At 37.1% G+C, this 20,573-nt stretch overlaps 1 protein-coding gene across 3 annotated transcripts; it reads right to left on the bottom strand.

Moving 5' to 3' along the window:
- Window positions 1-608: 608 nt before the first annotated feature.
- On the bottom strand, window positions 609-20,170 carry LOC117243494 (protein disabled). 3 transcript variants are annotated; one of them, XM_033511029.1, is made up of 7 exons: window positions 19,197-20,170; window positions 13,202-13,416; window positions 12,757-12,900; window positions 9,453-9,605; window positions 8,758-9,006; window positions 8,399-8,650; window positions 609-8,115 (listed from the first exon to the last, which is right to left on the bottom strand). In XM_033511029.1, the coding sequence occupies exons 1-7, from the start codon at window positions 19,231-19,233 to the stop codon at window positions 4,012-4,014; spliced, it is 5,154 nt and encodes a 1,717-aa protein (XP_033366920.1). In that variant the 5' UTR covers window positions 19,234-20,170; the 3' UTR covers window positions 609-4,011. The 3 variants fall into 3 exon arrangements, with proteins under 3 accessions (XP_033366920.1, XP_033366921.1, XP_033366922.1); XM_033511030.1 differs by having other exon boundaries at window positions 18,980-20,170; XM_033511031.1 differs by lacking the exons at window positions 12,757-12,900; window positions 13,202-13,416; window positions 19,197-20,170 and adding an exon at window positions 11,868-12,007.
- Window positions 20,171-20,573: the final 403 nt, after the last annotated feature.

The raw sequence follows: 20,573 nt of genomic DNA on the forward strand, positions 1-20,573 counted from the left end.
GATTTATCATGCATTCATTTCAACATTTTCTTTGCAACAGGATACCGTATGTTCTTATAGAAGTATCAAGAAATTAATCCAAAAATTTATTATTTAGACGTTGCTTCGATTTTCGTTTTTGAAACAAACTAATTAAATTTACAAAAGAGTAGCCAAAGCATTAAACTTACAAGTAGACCGTGTTATATTCGAAGTATTTATTGTGATATTCTAAGTGTGAAAGAAATTTCCACCTGGATTTCGTTTCTTTAGTTACGTTCATAGAAATATAAATTCGCATAAACATTCGTGGTCTGCTTGTAATACACGCTTGTCCAATAACTCAGAATACTCGAATGTCCATGTAAGATAGATCGCAACTAAGATGATTCACGAATGAAAATTTGGTAAAGTAATTCTTCGTTAATAGCGCTTATGTTTAGCACAAGTGTAGAAATAGATTCGAAGCTTTGATATTTAAGAGATCTTTTATCAATTTCACGTCGATTCAGTAAAATAAAAATTTTACAAATTTCTATAATTCTTCAAACAAAAAGTGTTAGACATAGAAATATATAAGCAACATTTTTTTGAAAGTCTATTTCGAATAATAATGATATTTTGTGATATCTTCATAAGAACATGGAAATTTATTTAAAGAATTATAAAAATGACCACCCGGTTGCTCACACAAGGGTTAATAGTTAATAACGTCGAACATTAATTTTTTTTTTTTTGTTTTTTCATTCAATTAAGCCGCGTTATAATTCAAAATTCAAAATCACGTTATTACAATCTACGCATTAACACAATTATTGCCACTGACGGTTCTCCGTTTGCTTTAATAAAGCGAATAACGTTGCGAATGCTACGTAAAAAAATCTTTAGCTTTGGTTAATTGCAATATGCATGTCACACTTTTAATTACAAGTTCACACGATTTGTCCCATTCATTTTAATAAGCATCGTTATATCGATAAACATATTTGTGTAAATTAAAATAAATTTGTCATCTTTTCACGTTTGAATTCTTCACGAGGTAGACAAATGATCAAACAGAAATTCATCGTTTCATATTCGGTGAGTGGAATTGCATGCAAGCTATATTATTGTCAGTAAAACACTGACTATAATTTATATCCTTAAACAGATCCAAGGTTCCATTAATAAATTAAATAAATAATGAATAATTCGTCGTTTCAAGCGTTAAATGCATTCACCGCAAATTATCAACATCTATCTACGTATAAATAATTGAAATAAATATAAAATATAAAAGTACATATACAATTTTTCTATTGCAAATAAACAATAAATAAAAGATCATTTAAGATTGATTCTATTTGTTGTAAATAAATTGCAATTGTAAACTATCTAGACTGACGGAGATTTTCTTCATTTCGTCTTTTCTCCTTTTTCCCCATTTTTTCGTCTTCGATCGACAATCGATCATCGAATCTACTTTGTCCTTAATAAGGTATCGATTCGACCTACGAACGATGATCGTTCCAGTCAAAAAACGTATAAAAGTCACATTTTCATTCTCCAACGTTCCGAATAATCTAACTATCGAATGAGATCCTCTCAGGCGTTCATTGTTGAAGCTATTGCATCTGAAATTGTTAGGCATTTTTTCGAAAAATTACTTCGATATTTTCTGAAAATGTCTTTCAATACTGTTGTAGTTTTAAAATGATGTAATCCAAAAACGAATGTAATTCACGAAAATATTATTATAAATTTTATTATAGCCATTAATTATAGAACATATAGTTTCTTTGAACATGGATACTTTGTAAAATGTATAAAAGTATAAATAAAATGTTCAGATAAATTATTAATAACATTGGAATACAGGTAAATAAAATATATACACGAATAATATTGAAACGTATTCTTAGAATTTAATAAAAATGTCTTTTGTTTTACTTGTATCGAAAAGAATGTAATTACTAATTCGCTATAGCAAAAAAAGTTTCGAGTACAGAGCATGAAAGTGTGTGAACCAAAATAATTAGTTAAATTTTGCTTTAAGGAGAAACGCAAAAGAACAAAATACAAATTGAAAGATGTCTAACCATTTCAATTGCAATAACTATTGACGATCAAGCCTATATTCTCTATATAATAACCCTAACTCACTCGGACATGACTAGCATCGTGATCGTATGAAACGAACAAAACAAAAACGTGATTTAATATCACAATCAGTTGTAAAAAAAAGTGGAATGCTCATAAGAAAATTTTGGAAGATTTTATAAAAATATAAATAAAACAGAATGTTTCATTTACCAGCATAAAAAAATTAATTAACTCATGAAACGAAGAAAAGCTTGGTTACCTAATTCTTTCATTAAACGTGACGCAAATTCGATTAACAGGATTAATATAATTTCGCTGGCACGCAAAACGAGATGATAGTCTTTGTCCAAAAAACGTTCAATTCCCGTCTTATTAAGATATTAATATTCGTCTTACGATCAAATTATTAATCATTATAAACGTCAGTCTCATAAACGTCATTGAATCACAGCAGTCTCTGTTTCATTGTTAAAATTATGTATTTTATCGTGTGATAGACTTGATATCACTTCAAATGCAGAATACAAATTAAGATAAAACACTGTATAAAAATGAAGTAAACTAACTGAGACTGTCGTGAGCCATCTACGATGAAAATTACCATTCGATCATGGAATATCTGAAAATGCATAATTTCACGTCGACTAAATAAAAATATTGTAAATTAACGTTTAACATAAACTTTACGGAGCATCCCACTTTACTTCGAACCTAAGCATAATTACACTCTATGGACCGATGATCAGGAATTGAAAGCACGCGTCAAGATTACGGCGAACAATTGGCCATACAAACTGTACCGCACATATACAGACCCCGATCGACGAATCAATTTAGCGCTAACGCCGATATAACATTATGTACAAATTTATTAAAACAATGACTAGCAGTCGGTACGTTGCTCGTACCCCATCGATATCTCGCTATCGATACGTTAAGACGAATCCTCTTCACCGATGGACCTAATAGTGGATCAACCATAAAAGAACGCGTTTATGTCACTTTCAATCATTTCTAGTTCACATTCGCACTATATAATAATAAATCTCAACTAAACAACATATTGTCAGCTATAATGGAGGCAATAAGTATTAATCGTTTAAAAATAACTTTTCAATATATTAATTTTCAAACGAATTTGAACTTCAAAGTCGAAGGATATGATTTTGGAATTCTAAGAAATAAATTTTCTCTATACGCATTTAGAAACTTTCTGGATGGATACGACGTGATAGAAATATTTTTACTTGGAATGTATTTTTTATTTTTGTATGAATGTATGTTTTATTGTTGATGCAATAAAGAAAAAGAGGTTTCATGTTAAGTTGCTACCTGGGTCATCTCTTGATCCGGCACTTCTTTTTAGTATGGGATTAGAAATTAATAAATAGCGAGTAGAATTTATTCAATGTCATTGACTAACACACGTGATCCCTATTATCATCTACAATCGATTGGAGTTACAAAAAATTTCTCAATTGAAACTTAAAATAATTTTCTCTTAATCTTTCTAAGATATAAATATCCAAAAAATGAAAAAAGGTAAATGCAAAAATCATTTACTAACCCTTACTTTATCACCTCATCACGAGTACTCGAATTCAACCTTTACAAAGCTCTCCACAATTTTAAACAACGGAACGCCATATTCAAGTCCTATTATCGCTTAATAATCTTCATCAACCAACGCTTACTGCCTCCATGATAGTCTAAACCCAACCGAAAAAAAAAAAAAAACATAGATGGTACGCGATAACAGTCCACCTCTAACTCGAGGACTAAATAGAGCAATGACAGCTCAAAGCCCGGTACGTTCTTGTACAGATAAAGTAAACGCACCTCGTCGAATCACCCCGGCACCATCTCCGAAAACCCGGAACTGACGCATGAAACCTCATCGGAATGTCCAGCACCGTGCTTATTAAGGTAAAACACCTCTCTAACGACCCATCAGTCGAAGAAATCGTCATCCCCGAACGGATCGTTCTCCCTGACAAATATATTCACCGATTCTGACTTCCTAATATGCTGATCGTTCCTCGACTTATTGTTATTATTATTATTATTACTTCCAGCAGAGTACTTTCCTTGTCGACCATGATTCTTCAAAGGTAAAGTGGTCGCTCTATGTTCAGAGACGTTATCTTCCATTTCTGACTTAAAAGCGAACGCATCGTCGTCGTATCTCAAGTGCCCATTGAAGAATGAATCACGGCTGCCGTCCCCTGATACAAAATCATCAGTCGTCTGATGAGCATCTTTGGATTCACAAGGAAGCTCTTCAGGCGTGGCTTTTTGGTCAGAAGGAAGCCTTTGTCTATCGGGCGAATCGCCCATGCCAGTAGCCGCGAAGGGTAAATCATCTTCGAAGTAACTAGATCTTTTGCTGTAGACCTCGTCCATACCCATCGCTCTCCTGGGAGCCTTCGGGTACCTCGTCGTAAACGAAGGACTCTGTGGTGATGGTTTCCGTTCACTGCCTTCAGAACGAATTCGTGGCTCCGCTGTAGCCAGAGATTCCACGGTAGTGGGGTCCACGTGTTCTACAGTTTGGGCAAAATCATCCTCAAATGGACTTTGGGTCTTTGTGTGAGGCTGGCGAGGTTTGTGCCTGGGTATTCTCTTTCGATGAAGACTCTCACTCTTGGTATCTAGTTCCTCGGACCAATACGGTCTATCCGCCCAGCTGTCATACTCCTGATCGCTACCCCAATAACTTTGACGACTCCTGGAACGTTGCGAAGATCTTACATATGGATCAGAGTCATTATCATTGCACTCGGACCTGGAGGTGCCGAATTTTCCTCGAGATTCAGGGTAGACCATGTCAGTGTTGCGTCCCTCGTTTGCACTATTTGGCCTCTTCGGCCAGTGTCGCTTTCTACCTGATTGATTATACCTTGGGGAATCGTCTCCTGGTCTATCGGAACCATAGTCTTCGTTCCAAGCTGAAGGATAATCGTGTGGTCGTTCCCTGCTTTCTCTATAGTAATAGTAGCTTTCTCTACTAGGATAGTCAGAATCTGGTGGACCCGTTGATCTCCTACTCCAAAATCTGGCATCCTCATCCCATCGTCTTCTCTCATATTTCCTTCTGGACCACCTATCGTCATCGTCGTATCCCATACTTTCTTGGCTGCCAAACCTATCTTCCTTCCACAGCATCATTTTCCTTTTTCTTTCCTCGTCATAAAAGGGTCCATGCTCGTGTGGCCAATTCCAACGTTGAGGCTTCGATCTGCATTTCCAATGACCCTCATAGTGTTCTTCTTCGTCCTTATACTGCATCTTTCTATGAGGATAATGCTTGGGCTCTTTCTCCCATTGACTCTCATCGTGCCACGGAGAAGAGTCACGAGGCCTGTGTCCGGAATTCTTGATCCACGCAGAATCGCGAGGCTTCTCCATCATCTTATCCCGGAAGCCTCTGTCTCGTTTGCCCCCCGGACCACTTGTTTCCTCGTAGAAGCTCCTATCGCCGAAAGGAGCATCGAATCTTGGATAGTGGCTACATCTAAATCTGCCATCTCGTACCCTTCCATTGCTCTCTTCGCTCTCTTCCTCGTCTTTCCACTCATTATCACTGTCGCCTGATTGTTGGTACATGCTTCCTTTGAAAGACGCTTCTCTCTGGAACTCTTTTCCATCAGGAGACCACGGCGAAGTTCTACTAATCGAAGGAGGACAGTCAGAAGGGGGTCTATCTGAAACGAAGAGACCTGTATTGAACTTCGTCCAGCTGCTATCATCTTTACTTTCGTCTCTTTCTGGTTTTAATTCTGTAAATGGGCAGAGGATGTCTTCAGGAATTAGAGACTTGGTTTTTGGTGCGTGTCCACTGCTGCTTAACATTTTAATCTCTTCAAAAATATCCATCCCCATAGAACTCGAGTCTTCCTCATTTTTAGACTGCTTTTTAGGACTGGAAGGTGGGGGCGTGTCAGAAAATAGATTTAGCAACTCCACTTCGGCTGAAGTCTTTTGCTGGGTCGATAATTGAATCACAGGTGACATTCTAGTGGAATTCGGTATGTCTTCGTCAAGTTGTTTGACTGGTGGTTCTGGTTCGCCTATAATCTCACGTAAAGCCGCGTATTTGTCGCTGGAAATAGATACAGAAGACTTTACCTCAACTTTATTTACTTCAACCAAGGGCCCATTACCCTCTTCTGTAGTTGTTTCTTTTGTTTCTGGTTTATCAGAATCCTCGTTGGATTCGCTAGGTTTGTCAATAGGCTCGGGTTCTTCTGTTCTCTCCTCAATGTCGATTATAGCTTTCGTTTTGTCAGATTCCTCTTCTTCTTGTTTCGTCAATAAATCTGTCGGTACTTCAGGCTCTGTCACTGGTTCTGTTTTACTTTCTAGTTCAATTGACTGAATCTTTTCAAATGTCAATCTCGAAGAAAGTTCAGTCGTGTCTTCAGACTTTGCCTCAATTTGTTCTTCCTTAGTCAGATCCTCGTTACTAGGCGGAAGTTTCACCGTTAGATTCACCAGAGTAGCCAAAGTTTCTGATCTGATTTCTTCGCTAGTTTCTTGATGCTGACTAACTAATTCAAACTCCTCTTTTGTCACTTCCTCTTCCTCCGCGAATTCTTTCATGACGTTCTCTTCGTTCTTCTCCATCTGTTCCAGCTCCAACAGTTCTCTAAAAACAGCGTACTTATCGTAAGTAGCATCCTGCTTGGTCTCCTGGTCGATGTTCGTTTTAGTAAAAAGCTGTGACTCGTTGAACGGCTTCGGTTGCACCATGCTAGATACGGGTTGTGCTTGCACAGCACTGACTTGCTCCTGCTTTATAGGAACTGGTTCCTCGCTATCGCTGGCAGCAGCTTCCTTGGCTGAGAGAGTGGCCAAGCACTCAGTCAACTGCTGAAGAGTTAGACTAGTCAACTCCTTTACAGTCATCCCTAAACTGCTCGCCAATTCATCTAAATTGGCAGACGTTAATTGGCTTAGAGTGATATCCAACGAAGGTTTCGTCTTTTTGGGTCCAGTCGTCGAACTGGAAGTGGAAGTGAAAAACGAGGACAAATTCGTGGTGGGTACCATAGAACTAAACGAGTCCTCGAACGCCGACGTGGTCATCACGCTTATCAAATCCGATTTGCTGGACAACTGAACGGGCGGACTGAAATTGTCATCTGACTGACTCTTCGCGTCCCTCGACGGACTCATATTCTTGTCGCTTGTCGCCACGGGCTCCCTTTCAGGGAAATCGTAGTGGAAGTATGTATCTGTGTGCGGCGGCCTTGGAGGAGGCTTTACAACACCCCTGACGCCCTGCTTCTTCGGTGGCAGAGGAGGAGGGTTGATTAGAATGTTAGCGATTCCTCGAGGAGGAGGTTCAGGTACGAGTTCCAGTTCCGCGGACGAAGTGGATAGTCTGGAATTGGCATCGGAGGGACAAGACTTTAGTGGAGATGCTGGTGAATCGCTGACTGTCGAGAAATCTACTGGGAACGGTTTGTCCATAGATGGTACTTTGCTGCCGGTGATATCAATATCAAATTCTTTCTGGCGCGTAGTTTTTATGGGACTGGGAAGCTTTACCAAGCCATGCGCAGATTCTGTGGAGTCTTTGTCTATTCTACCGAGCAGAGAAACGCCTACGGAAGTGGGAATAGTCGAGATTGCAGAGGATTTCGAGGTAGAAGAGTCTTCAGGAGGCAAAGACACAGAAAGGGGTTGATGATGAGTCGTTCTAGGCGTCATATCCGATTTTCTGGACGAATCACTGCGCGTGAAAACTGATTGAATCGCCTCGTTTTCGTCGAATCGATCGAAATTCGCAAAGTTTGTGTCCTCGAATTGATTTTCTTTGGGAACTATGTCATTTCGTGGTTTCACTGACTCTATGGGTTCTGAGAGAACGTTAAAGTTCGTTGGGAACGTGTCTGCCGAATTAGTAGACACTAAATCTTTTAACACTTTCTTGGGAGGATTCTTCAGGTGCTGGAAGAAGTCCTTCTTGTCTACGTAAGGTTTTATTAAACCGGTTCCTAGCGGGTCCAACTCCGTGAACACGTCTATTTGTGGGCTCTTGGCTTGGGTCTGTAACAATTATCAAATACAAAGTATTTAATTAAAAACTTAAATAAAATGACAGAGAGTTGATAGACAGTTTGGAAAGACTTCATGAATCAAAATCGATAATTGTGACCGATCATATAGTAATAGAGCAACCTGTCTCCTTAATGTTTTCAAAAAATGAACAGTTTTAACTTAGAGAACTTACACAATAATTATATTAGTTACAGTCTAAGTTAAAATATTCGAAATAATTTATTCTCTCTAAGACCACTATAATATTAATGTATATATAATAAATATTTACCTCTTCCACTTCCTTTTTAACCGGCGTATTTTTAGCCGAGCTGGTGAGCTCACTGTCACTAAAGAGATTCTCGGTTTCTTCGTCGAACCACTGAATTGTACTTTGAAGTGGAGGGGTCTTGCTAGTCAGAGTGGTCGCTGGACTCGACGTAATCGACGATTGGGTGCCTGGAACCGTTTGTTGTCGCTCTAGGTGGCCTCTTTTAGAGGATGATGGTGGTGGTGGTAGAATTGCTCGTACAGTATCTTCGAGCTACAAAAATACACAAAGAATGTTTTAAACAAAACATATTATTTTAACGAAATAATCTAAAAATTAAGAGCATTCTAGATATTAAAGCTGACTAATTTTTTACATACCTTCATATTCGCGAAAGAATCACCGAATGGATCGGTTTCAAAGAGATCGTCAGCGGAAGGTGGTGGATTTTCAGGGGTAATTTTGTCCATGTGATGGATACCTTGCTGCAGAGAGTCCAATTCGAATTGTATATCTAATAAATCCCTAATAACGCCACTTTGAGGCTCGTTTCGTTTATCAGTTGACTTATCAGCCTCCGAATTAGCATTCCTTACCCGAAGAAGAGAGGACTCTGATCCCGCTGCACCCTGTCACAAAACGATTTAACAATATTAAATATTTAATAATGAAATTGTTCTAAAATTGTATATTTTACATGTTACAAAGTGGGGGTGCATAAATTTCCAGCCAGATCAGTTTTTCACTTTATATTTCAAAAGTGACATTTTAAAGAATTTTAACTTTAGCATCAGAATATAATCATATACTATACACAACTTTAATATTATATAACAGCATAACAATATTAATTTGTTATCCTGTTCGTTTGCTATATCAAATATTGGTTATAGCTTATTTAGATACTCGAAATATACATAAGCAAGGAAGTGGCCCGAAACTTTCGCACATCACCGTATAATAAATTCAATTAAAATATAATAAATTAAATAATAAATTAAACATTTAAAACTAGCGACTGTTATTGAAAAGACCGTGGAAATACAAATATAGTTAAAAAGGAAATGACAATTACTTTAGTGTCAGGGGTAGGTTCGACAAAGATGCCAGTGGTATGAAATTTAATAACGTTTATAGCGTTCTGCTCTAAGTGCTGCTTCGTTAGCTCGATCTCCTTCTTTTTTAACTCGAACACCACTTGAAACAAGTCTCGCATCGCGATTACCACCTGCAATAAAATTTTTAAGTAAAAATGCTTTTACAATGCAGGAACTTGAAGTATTTCATTAATATAACCAGGTATAAAAATAATAACCAAGTTGCTAATAAAAGAAAACAATTTTACTTCAACCGAAAACTAAAACAGAGATATGATATAAAAATGTCAAACGCAAATTCTTATTACTTTAGAAATACCTTTCGATTCAAACACGCTCCCAAATAATGGACAGTTGAGAGTTACGTCCTGTGTTCTACCGATATACTAAACGCGCCTGACTATGTACGGTCCGCAGTCACTTATGGCCTATTCCCCTTCTATTACGTGTTCCTCTCTCTTACAGTCTAGACACTTGGTCAGCCACATCCTCTCTCTCTCTCTCTCTCTCTCTCTCTCTCTCGCTCTCTTACATCTATCGATAACCTTTAATCCGTCTAATTGCAAAACATTCTAATCGGTGAAATTTCGTGTAAACGTCATACAATGTTCTAATAATATTACTACGAGCACGATATTTTAAACACTAAAATATACGTAATTAGACTACTGCTTTGACCTTTTCTTACGTAAAATCAAGTAAAATAGGCGAAGCTGCGTATACTACGTGTAGCGATATCCATCGAAAGCTTTTGCTATTTTCGTTGTAGCCCGATTAAAAATTAATTCTTCTACGAAATTTAAAAAATGGGAAGATAATGGAATTCCACAGGCTCTTGCTTATTAAAGAATGAAGAACACTCACGGTGTTCACGAAAGAAAATCGCATCTTGTTGGAAATATCGGGAAACCAAAGTGACGTTTCAAATAACATTGAGATTCGAGCGTAGAAATGTTTGAAGTATAGTGAAAGACCTTCTGAACGCTCTTATTAAAATCCTTGGGGAGGGTACGGCTAAGCTTGTAGATATAAGAAAATAACGCCAGAACTACCGACGATCAAAGTAAGTAATGGAACTTATATCAAAGAGATGCAAATGAAAGGTACGTGTAAAGATACCCAATTCAAACAAATATACTTTCATCCATGTACTTTCAAAAAAATCATTCAAATTCCCAAAAATTCCATTAATGCAATTGAAGTTTCCTCTTCCTTCTTCTTTTCTAACTATCCTAATCGTTCCAGTGTTAATACACGTATCTGTCAAATCGGTTTACTACACAAAGCAAAAATGGAGGAAATTGATGTGATTGTGTAGACATCAATTCATATACAAGAATCAATTTCAGTGAGTGGAGTTGACCTGTGAATCGCTCATATATTGGATTGGCAACTAAGTGATTGCGGATTTTGTCGTTACCACCTAATGACAAAATCCGCAATCACTTAGTTGCCAACCCAATAGTACTATTCAGCTTAGTCCTTTGAATCTTTCCTCTGTTTCAAAAATACAGGGTGGTTGGTAACTGATGGTACAAGCGGAAAGGGGGTGATTCTACGCGAAAAAAGAAGTCGAAAATATAGAATAAAAATTTAAAAATTTAAGAATGTAAAAGATTAAAAAAATAACGTCAATCGAGACAACGATCTACAGTGAGATCTGTTATAACGAGACGTGATAAAGTGCACGCGTACCGAGCGAAAATTCAAAGTCGATTTTCTCGAAAACAAAGCCTCAAATGAAAAATTTTTATTCTATATTTTCGACTTCTTTTTTCACTTAGAATCACCCCCTTTTCGCTTGTATCGCCAGTTACCAACCACCCTGTATACGCGTACCAAGCGAAAATTCAAAGTCGATTTTCTCGAAAACAAAGCCTGAAATGAAAAATTTTTATTCTATATTTTCGACTTCTTTTTTCGCGTAGAACCACCCCCTTTCCGCTTGTACCACCAGTTACCAACCATCCTGTATATCTATTAAATTTTAAAAATATATCCCCATCCAGTTGCGTGAAAAGAGGCGTATTGCAAAATGGAATAGAGAAAAGAGGAAAAATGAAAAAAAGAGAGAGAGAGAGACGAGGGCCACGAAGAAATTGCAATCTCTTTGAACGAGTACGAAGGGAATCGCGTATAATCGAACAACAATCTCCCGCGGTGTATCGTTAGGGCGGCAGACTGAATCCTATAATGCAATTATTTACATACCCCTGCGGAATTACCGGAGCTACCGAGGTCGATATTGCTTCTCCGGATTGGACAAATATCATTTTAGATCCCCTTGCCTCGGCAAAGCGAATCGTTCACGATAAATGACACGGTTGTAGACCCACGTTTAAGGATCGTACTCGCGCACGAACGGCTCTCCTATCGAATCAACGCGTACCAACCTTGTTCTTTTGTTGTTTCTCAAAGGCAATATCCGTGCCGGTGACGATATAATACCGAGCTGTTCTTGCGTTCATCGCCTCTCGCTTTTTATCGATCACACAGACTAAACGGTTTCTTTATGTCGACTGTGGCTCGCTAATTATTGTTAATTTTTTAAACTTTCGACGAACGTGCGTTGTGTGAGGTATAACGCGAATTATCGTAGCGTAGACGTTAGCGTTTAGTCATCGTTGTTCTTAGTAGCTTGAACTCGGCAATTGAGGATTCCCGGAGAGCGAATTTAATGATCGTAGAAAATTGTTGATTAATTTCATTTTGATTGGCTACATAAAGTTAACTGTTTCTAGTCGAGTAATTTCATATTACTCGTTGGTAAAGTAATCGATAAGGTACATTAGCAGATAATTAGTGCAAATATTTCAAATGTATTAGGATATAAGTAGAATAAAATTGTAATTCTGCTTGCAGGAGAGATATGAATATAATATTGCTAATTATAAAATCTAGTAGGATATGTAGCATTAAAATACGTTTATAACGTGATAGGAACTTATAGTGATTAATCGTACGTGTAAAAATTCATAAATTTCGTTAAATTAACCATTTAAGAGATAGTACGATTTAAGAGTAATACACCAAATTGTCACTTTTTCTAAATTTTATTTTACCTGTTTCCCATTCTCTTATTATACTTCATTTATAAAAGTTATTATTCAAACATTAAATTAAGATAAAAATTATACACAAATTACAATCTATTGATCTTACCAACGAGCGAACGAGGAATAGCAAAATCAACTTTTCACGATCGATATTTAGATCTGATAATCTTTCTGATTAGCGCGATAGAGGATAAGATGCAATCGATGAAAACTGTGAAAAACTTACTTGACTTGCTGCCTTATCTGTCTTGATGCCAAAGAAACGATGACCCGTGTCTGGTGACCCAAAAATATATCCAAAGGCCCTCGAATCGCTCATGTCCTGCGCGATGAAAGATATCTTATGTACAGGATGGTGATACAGACAGTCCTGGAACAAACAAATTTTGATCATGTAAAAAACTATCCATTTTATGTATATATACACAAAAGTAACTAAAAAGATATTTTATTACTAAAATTTAAAAAATATTTTATTTTAATTGAATAAAACACTGCTAAAAGATTTGGTTACTTAAAAAAAAAAAAAAATGTGATATTCAATCTTTGAAAAATGTAATCCTTGACGAATATTTCTCTCTAAAAAATTAATATTTTACTTTTATCATTTCTTATCGGATATTTATTTTATTATGAAATTTGTTATGATTGTCATTTTTGAGAGTCATTACCCCAGACTTCTCGTCCCGCAAGCGTAATCCATCGATGCTGACCTGAACGGCGATTCGTTGTTTGTGTTCACCGGCAGCTCGAATCGCCATCTTCAGATCCGCCAAAGCTGCTTGACACATCCGGTCCCCGCGTGCTTCCGATACTTCCAATATGCCAATCAGCTTCGCCTTGAACGACACACCCTCCCCAAGAAATCGGGTTGGTTCGTTCTTGACTGTGAAACAAGCACAAACGACATTATTTATATCGTTTCAACAAATAAATGTTTTTTCCAATTAAGAAATGAAGAAAAAAAATTGGACAGCATTCGTAATAAATCTCTGCTACGATTTAAAAGAGTGGGACTATTTCTCGAATAACAAGCAGGAATATTTTTCGAATAATAAGTAGTAATACTCGGCATTTCAACTCCAAGCCGAGTAAATGAAAAAGTTCCATTGAATAAAATTTCCATAAGGAGAAAGAATTCAATCGTAAGAGCGTTATTTATTCATCCGTTGAAAAATATTGCTTGCAATAGATTTCGCTAATTATTTCCCTGAAAACAGAAATACTTCCTCCGAAAGGTAAAAATACTAATAATACCTATTCTATATTTGAACTTTAACCTCGATGAAAGAGGAAATATTGAAACGAGTTTGTAAATTTCGATAGAGAAAAAGGGACAACTTATATAAGAGCTTCATTCGTCCAATGAAAAATCCACAAGCTTTTGCTTATTTTCGAAAGTGAAAATACTTATCCCTCTATAAGTAATAATAGCGTTTCGAACGATCCTAAATTAAATAGAAAAAAAAGTTTTAATTAATATAAATATCGATAAGAGTAGAAAGAGAATCTAAATCGGTAAATTACCAACGAGCCTATCGAGGAATCTAAATCGCTACTTCCTTCTAAACGATTTCGTAAATCATTCGCAAAAGTAGAATTGCTCCTCTCATTACAAGTAGTACTACTCAGTGTTTCAACCCTATGCAATTCCCTACACACTCGAGAATTATTAAATAATGTTTCATCTACCGATGTTGATGAACGAAGATTCGAAGATCGAATTATTATTCGTAGAAAAGGAGAGGCGAGTAACAGGAAGGAGAAATAAATTGCTTATCCGAAGGATACTCGAAAGGATTCTCGTTTGATGCTTTCGCCGGGCGAACTGATCGTGTGGTCGATCGATATTAAGTTGAAGAGGCTTGAAACCATTGCCAACGGATCGTTTCGAATCCCCGCTGTTTCGAGTTCGATAATTCGATAGAATCACGTCGTACGGTATTCAACTTGGTCCCGGTTTCAACCAGACCGCACGCAGGGATATTAAAACGAGCACCAACCGCGACAGATTTCGCGTTACTTTGTTAGTCGTTGTACGGTTCTTCGTCCTCTATCCGCTGGAAAATTGATCTCGTTATGCCTATATAATACAGCCAGTTGCTGACGAATTTAAGAATAAAACGTTGACGATTAATTCGAAATTAGACGAGAGGAATCGCGTTCTCGTCCGTTTTCGTCGTGATCTTTAAATTATCTGATATTTCGGCACTTTGCTTCGAAATATCAAATTATTGGATTCAATTCTAATCGTGGAGTAATCCTACTTTATAAAACTGGATGTCAGAGCTCTCGAAACTTGTCGTTTTATTTCTATCTGTCTCAAACTACATCCTTCAGGTAGTGATGTATTAAGAACGAGATATAAAAATGCATCTTATTCTGCAAAAAATAAAAAAAAAACGTAAAATGATTTCGACTACGAACGATAGCAACGATCAAATTCAGAAACTAGAACATCAAAGTCGACAACGTTCTTATAAATTTTGATACTTCGTTTCATTTCATAAGATACGTTCTCATCTCATAAAATTCTCAAATATCCTGATATATTCTCTATCGCTTTATCATTTCACCAACGAATAAACAACTGCTTTCGGCAGCTTTCAATTGCTATTAAACATACACCATCGCTACCCTACAGTCATCTCGACCATCATATAGAAAATTCTCTCTTTCAATCATCAAGCAGGCATCCCCTCGCGAGTCTTAATCTCTGGCCACTCGTACCTCCTCGATTTGCCTTTCTACAGACAATTTATCGAAATGTCCGTGCACACCCCATTCTAACATGAACGCGTACAGCTTCTTTAACGCACACTTTGCACGACCCCTCGCGACTTTAATGGCCACTAGGCACACCGGCGCATTTGTTTGAACGTACTCGTGCGACTCGAGTGGAGAACGCCAACTGTCGATACTCGAGCTTCTATCCGGATAACCAATTCATGCCCTTCCCACCCCCTCAATGCGGTCACCTTTGTACGCCCTTTGTATCCCGTTCCAGTCCTTGGTTTTAGTCGATGCACGCTGCCTATTTAGCCTAACACTGTCACAACTATACTACGTGATAGTACGTCAAAATATTGATCGAACGAGTAGCATCGTAGATCGATAAGGCGCACACGGTAACTACAAAAATATTTGTACACCGCTATATCTATTATGGCATTTGTATACTAATTAATTAGTCTATCGCTGTCACAACTATGCCGCGTCATGGTACGTGAAAATATTTATCGAAGGAATAGCATCATAGATCGATAAGACTCATACGATAACTACGAAAATATTTGTACACCGCTGCATCTATTATCGTATTTGTATACTAATTAATTAGTTTATCGCTGTCACGACTGTCGTACGTGATACGTAGCAAGTAAAAGTAATGGTCGAGGGAATAATATAGATCGTTAAGATGCATCTTAAGGGTATAAAACTATTTGTACGCTGTATATATTGTTGTATTTATATACTAATTAATTAGTCTACCGCAGTGACAATTATATTATGCGATGGTATTGGTGGAAAGAATAATGACGAATCGATAAGGTACCTACAGTGGCTACGTTTATTCTTGTGTTTATATACTAATTAATCAGATTCTACTATAATAAATTTAGTACTAGAGGTGGAATTAGAAATTAGAGGATATATAGTGATAACTATTATTCGAATGATCTTTTATAAGACGTTACGAGGAATTTCTAAAGACATTTTTTACAGATAATTAAAATAAAGCAACAAGAAAAAAAATATTAGAATAAAACATAAATCATTGCCAGATGAATATTTTGACCAAGAAATAGCTTAAGACATAGGTAGGATAATTTTTAATTGATACAGAGTTATAACGGATTAAAATTGTGCCACTGCTCAAATGATTCTCTATCTTTGTGAATAACTAACTGCTCTCCTTAGTTCAAATTTTCAGTCTTCTTTTTCGTTTCTCGAGATATGTTGAACTACATGAAGTTTCCCCTGTATTTCATTTTCTAAGCCAAGTTATATTATATAGGGTGGTTGGTAACTGGTGGTACAAGCGGAAAGGGGGTGATTCTACGCGAAAAAAGAAGTCGAAAATATAGAATAAAAATTTTTCATTTGAGGCTTTGTTTTCGAGAAAATCGACTTTGAATTTTCGCTCGGTACGCGTATACAGGGTGGTTGGTAACTGGCGATACAAGCGAAAAGGGGGTGATTCTACGTGAAAAAAGAAGTCGAAAATATAGAATAAAAATTTTTCATTTGAGGCTTTGTTTTCGAGAAAATCGACTTTGAATTTTCGCTCGGTACGCGTATACAGGGTGGTTGGTAACTGGCGATACAAGCGAAAAGGGGGTGATTCCACGCGAAAAAAGAAGTCGAAAATATAGAATAAAAATTTTTCATTTGAGGCTTTGTTTTCGAGAAAATCGACTTTGAATTTTCGCTCGGTACGCGTATACAGGGTGGTTGGTAACTGGAGGTACAAGCGGAAAGGGGGTGATTCTACGCGAAAAAAGAAGTCGAAAATATAGAATAACAATTTATCGTTTGAGGCTTTGTTTTCGAAAAAATCGACTTTGAATTTTCGCTCGGTACGCGTGCACTTTATCACGTCTATTTTTAAATTTTTAAATTTTTATTCTATATTTTCGACTTCTTTTTTCGCGTAGAATCACCCCCTTTCCGCTTGTACCACCAGTTACCAACCACCCTGTATAGGAAATAATTGTATTATAAACAAAATAATGGCTCGCTATAGTATATTGGATGAGAAAAACGGAAGATGACACAGTGCTGATGACAAAACTTCAAGTTTCTTCATTTTCGAAGTGATAGATATAATACTTTAACTAATAATTAATACGCTGTAAACAAACTTCTACTTTTGTACATGATATTCTTCGAGATTCAATTATGGTCGAAATTGAACGCTAAAATAAACCAATAACGGATCCATAGAAATTTAATTTCTCTCGTCACAAAGAAGATATTTCGGATTGACGTGTCACAAGAACATCGTCGATTGTTTTGTCGATACAGAAATATCGTAGGAAACTGCTTGACGTGGTAATTTCAGTGGTAAAGTACTTCATAGATCAGAAATAATAATTTGAGTTAGTACGTTCAATCTTCTATTAAGTTGTCACCAGACAATTCAGAATGTGCATCAAGTGCGAACATGTTGGACGTAAACTAAAATTTCTAGTAAATTCTGTGCTTTTGCGTGCGTGTGTGTGTGTGTGTGTACACAGAACTTCCAAAATTACCGAGTTACTCTCCAAAATCTTCGTTAATTTTAATTACCGAAATTCTTAGATAGATTATTAAGTAACTTTTAATAAGTCTCATACGTTATTAAGATGACGTTTACTCGAAAAATTCGTTAGTCACATATTGCACATAGTTACTCAGCATTGTTTATTTGCTAAAATCATGGCATTGAAAAGTATAAGAACTTACATGTATTCGAATGTTATGTAACAATTTTGAAAAATTCTTATAAACGGTCATTACAGTCATATTAATACAAAATTTAACATAATAGTATACTATATGAACAATAATCTTAATAATATGTATTAACAATGTAATATTTATAACATTTTTCTCTAATTAAATTGGTATTTGTATGTACGATACTCTTACTAGATAATATTTCACATATTCCCTTTTCCAAACATTACGTCACAGCTTGTCTATTGTCAACCACAATTATCTAAAACAAATTTTACTTTAAGGAAACGTGATTTATCGGTTACACTCTATATCTATTATATTTCCGTTCTTACTTATATGCATAGGACATGTCTATATTAACTCGAACAGAACATTATTAACTAAAAGATAAAAACGAGCAAATATAAAAGTCACGTTACATTTTAAGAGTAACTCATCTTTATCTAATCTCTTTATTTTTATGTACATTCAACTTATATTTCGATTTCGCATTGAAATTTTCAATAAATATATCCTGAGTATACATGTTTAATTCAATTCACTTATCTTTTGAATCTGGAATGTTCAAACTCAATGAATTTAAAGCGAAGGATCAAAATTGTTGCCACGTAGAACTAATTGTCAGAAGTAGTATAATCCTTAATATGAGGTGTCCGAAATATGTGGTGCTGCCATCTGTTAGCGGTGCCACGTACAAACAAACAAATCAACAAACTACTTTACCACGGTCGGTAAATTCTAAATCTGTAATGAAAGCTCGCGCGAAAACCACAAAATTAACAGTGTCGTCCCCAACAAAAGCACCCAGCATTCCATCAGCTCCTTCGGAACTGTGCGGTTCACGTATTTATTCAATACATTCTACGTTATTCATGTACGAAATTAATCTGTGTGGCCCAAATCGAGCAACCGTCATCTTTCTCCCTCTTACAGAATAGGGAAGCCATATTCCAAAGCTCCCTTTGACCGATCTACAGGGTGATATCACACAACGTAATTCTTACGAGAACGTCGAAGATCCCACGAAACAGGCTGAGACTATCAGAGGCCACATAACTCGCCGATACGTATATCACAATGTATACACCAGATACACAGGACGACGTCAATACCGCACGAGTTTAGTGGTATCCACGAGAAACTTGCGTAAATTCGTTTACGGGGGTGGCTTTTATTTTCTTTTTCTCTCCCTTTCTTTTCTTACTTTTTTTTTTTACTCACACTTGCACGGACTGTTTTTCTTCCGTAAGGTCTGCATCGATAGTCCCGTGTAGGCGACGAGAAAGTATCGGATATAGGAGAGGAGAATGCTACCGATCTTCTCTCTCGGCGCACCCTCGGCCGCCGTACTATCGTGGATGGAATTCTCAACACAGACACATGTCGCTCACACGTCTCTTTCTCCCTCTGTTTCTGCGATTCCTCTTCTGTCGCGCTTTCTTCCCGTTGCTCTCCCACTCGTTCGCTCCTTCTCCGTCTGTCTCTCTCCGTTCACTCCCACTACCCTATTCCCCTTTCACCCCCGCGACCTATCTTGTGCCTCTTCAGCTATCCTGGCTGGCCGTTACTCTTCCGTTACTCCCTCTGTCTCCTTCGATTCGTGTATTTCCACAGGAGTATGAGGCTGGCACGTTTCACGTACGGTCGGTACTTCCTGTCCAGGAACACGGTCCACTTTGTCGCAAACACGCAGGGAAAACGCCGAGAACTTGTCTAGATACTGTCCGAAGATCGGTTTCTCGCGGTACACGCGCGTCACGTAAAAATACGGAGGAAGTAACAGCTGCCTCTGCCGGCACGGGTCACCCATGTTAGCCTCTCTTATTGATCAATAATATACCATCTAGTACGTGGCGTCGTCGCTTCGGGGCCACAGAGAACATTTCCCGCTTCGTGCGCGCTTTTCCACGCCGAATCTACACTCTTCTATTTCATCCCCTAGTGTTTTCACTATCCGAAAGCGAGAAGCTACTTTTCAAATGTTGATTTTTCTGATAACGAATTATAGTTGTATATATATCGATTAGATTATTCCTTTTTTTCCCACAATTTGGATATCGACTGAGAGGACATATCGATGGGTACGCTGTTTTTATACTTCGTGACAACCTTCATTGCGGGGTGGCGCAACTGCAAATGATGTCGTGGCGTTCGTGATACCTCTCCATCTATGGTTGGCTGTTGCCAGCTACTGTTGCGCGAGGAAGACGGAAAATTAAAAATTACCATGTCATTGCGTGGTAATATGTAATTACTGTTTGGGATAGGTCGATAAATGCCGACCATTTTCTTCATTGTTCTCTTTTACAATTCATCGTTTAATATTACAAAAGAATCGGATTGATGGTGGTGCAGTTGTGTATAAGAGTGGACTATATTATCCTAGTGCATTACAATGTATTTATACAATCAGATTTTGTATTTTCTTGTTGGCATATTATTAGCAGGAAAATATACTGTTTATTAATTACAAGGGATTAAATAAATGTTAATTATTTCATATAAGATCGATGCAAGCGAAATGTTGAATACAATTCAATGTCGAGCATTGTACTGAATTTATTCAATTTATTTCCATTTGATTTTAATACAATTAAA

The sequence above is a fragment of the Bombus vosnesenskii genome, unplaced genomic scaffold, assembly GCF_011952255.1.
Source record: "Bombus vosnesenskii isolate JDL3184/JDL3185 unplaced genomic scaffold, Bvos_JDL3184-5_v1.1 scf7180000013266, whole genome shotgun sequence".
In the NCBI taxonomy this organism is placed as follows: Eukaryota; Metazoa; Arthropoda; class Insecta; order Hymenoptera; family Apidae; genus Bombus; species Bombus vosnesenskii.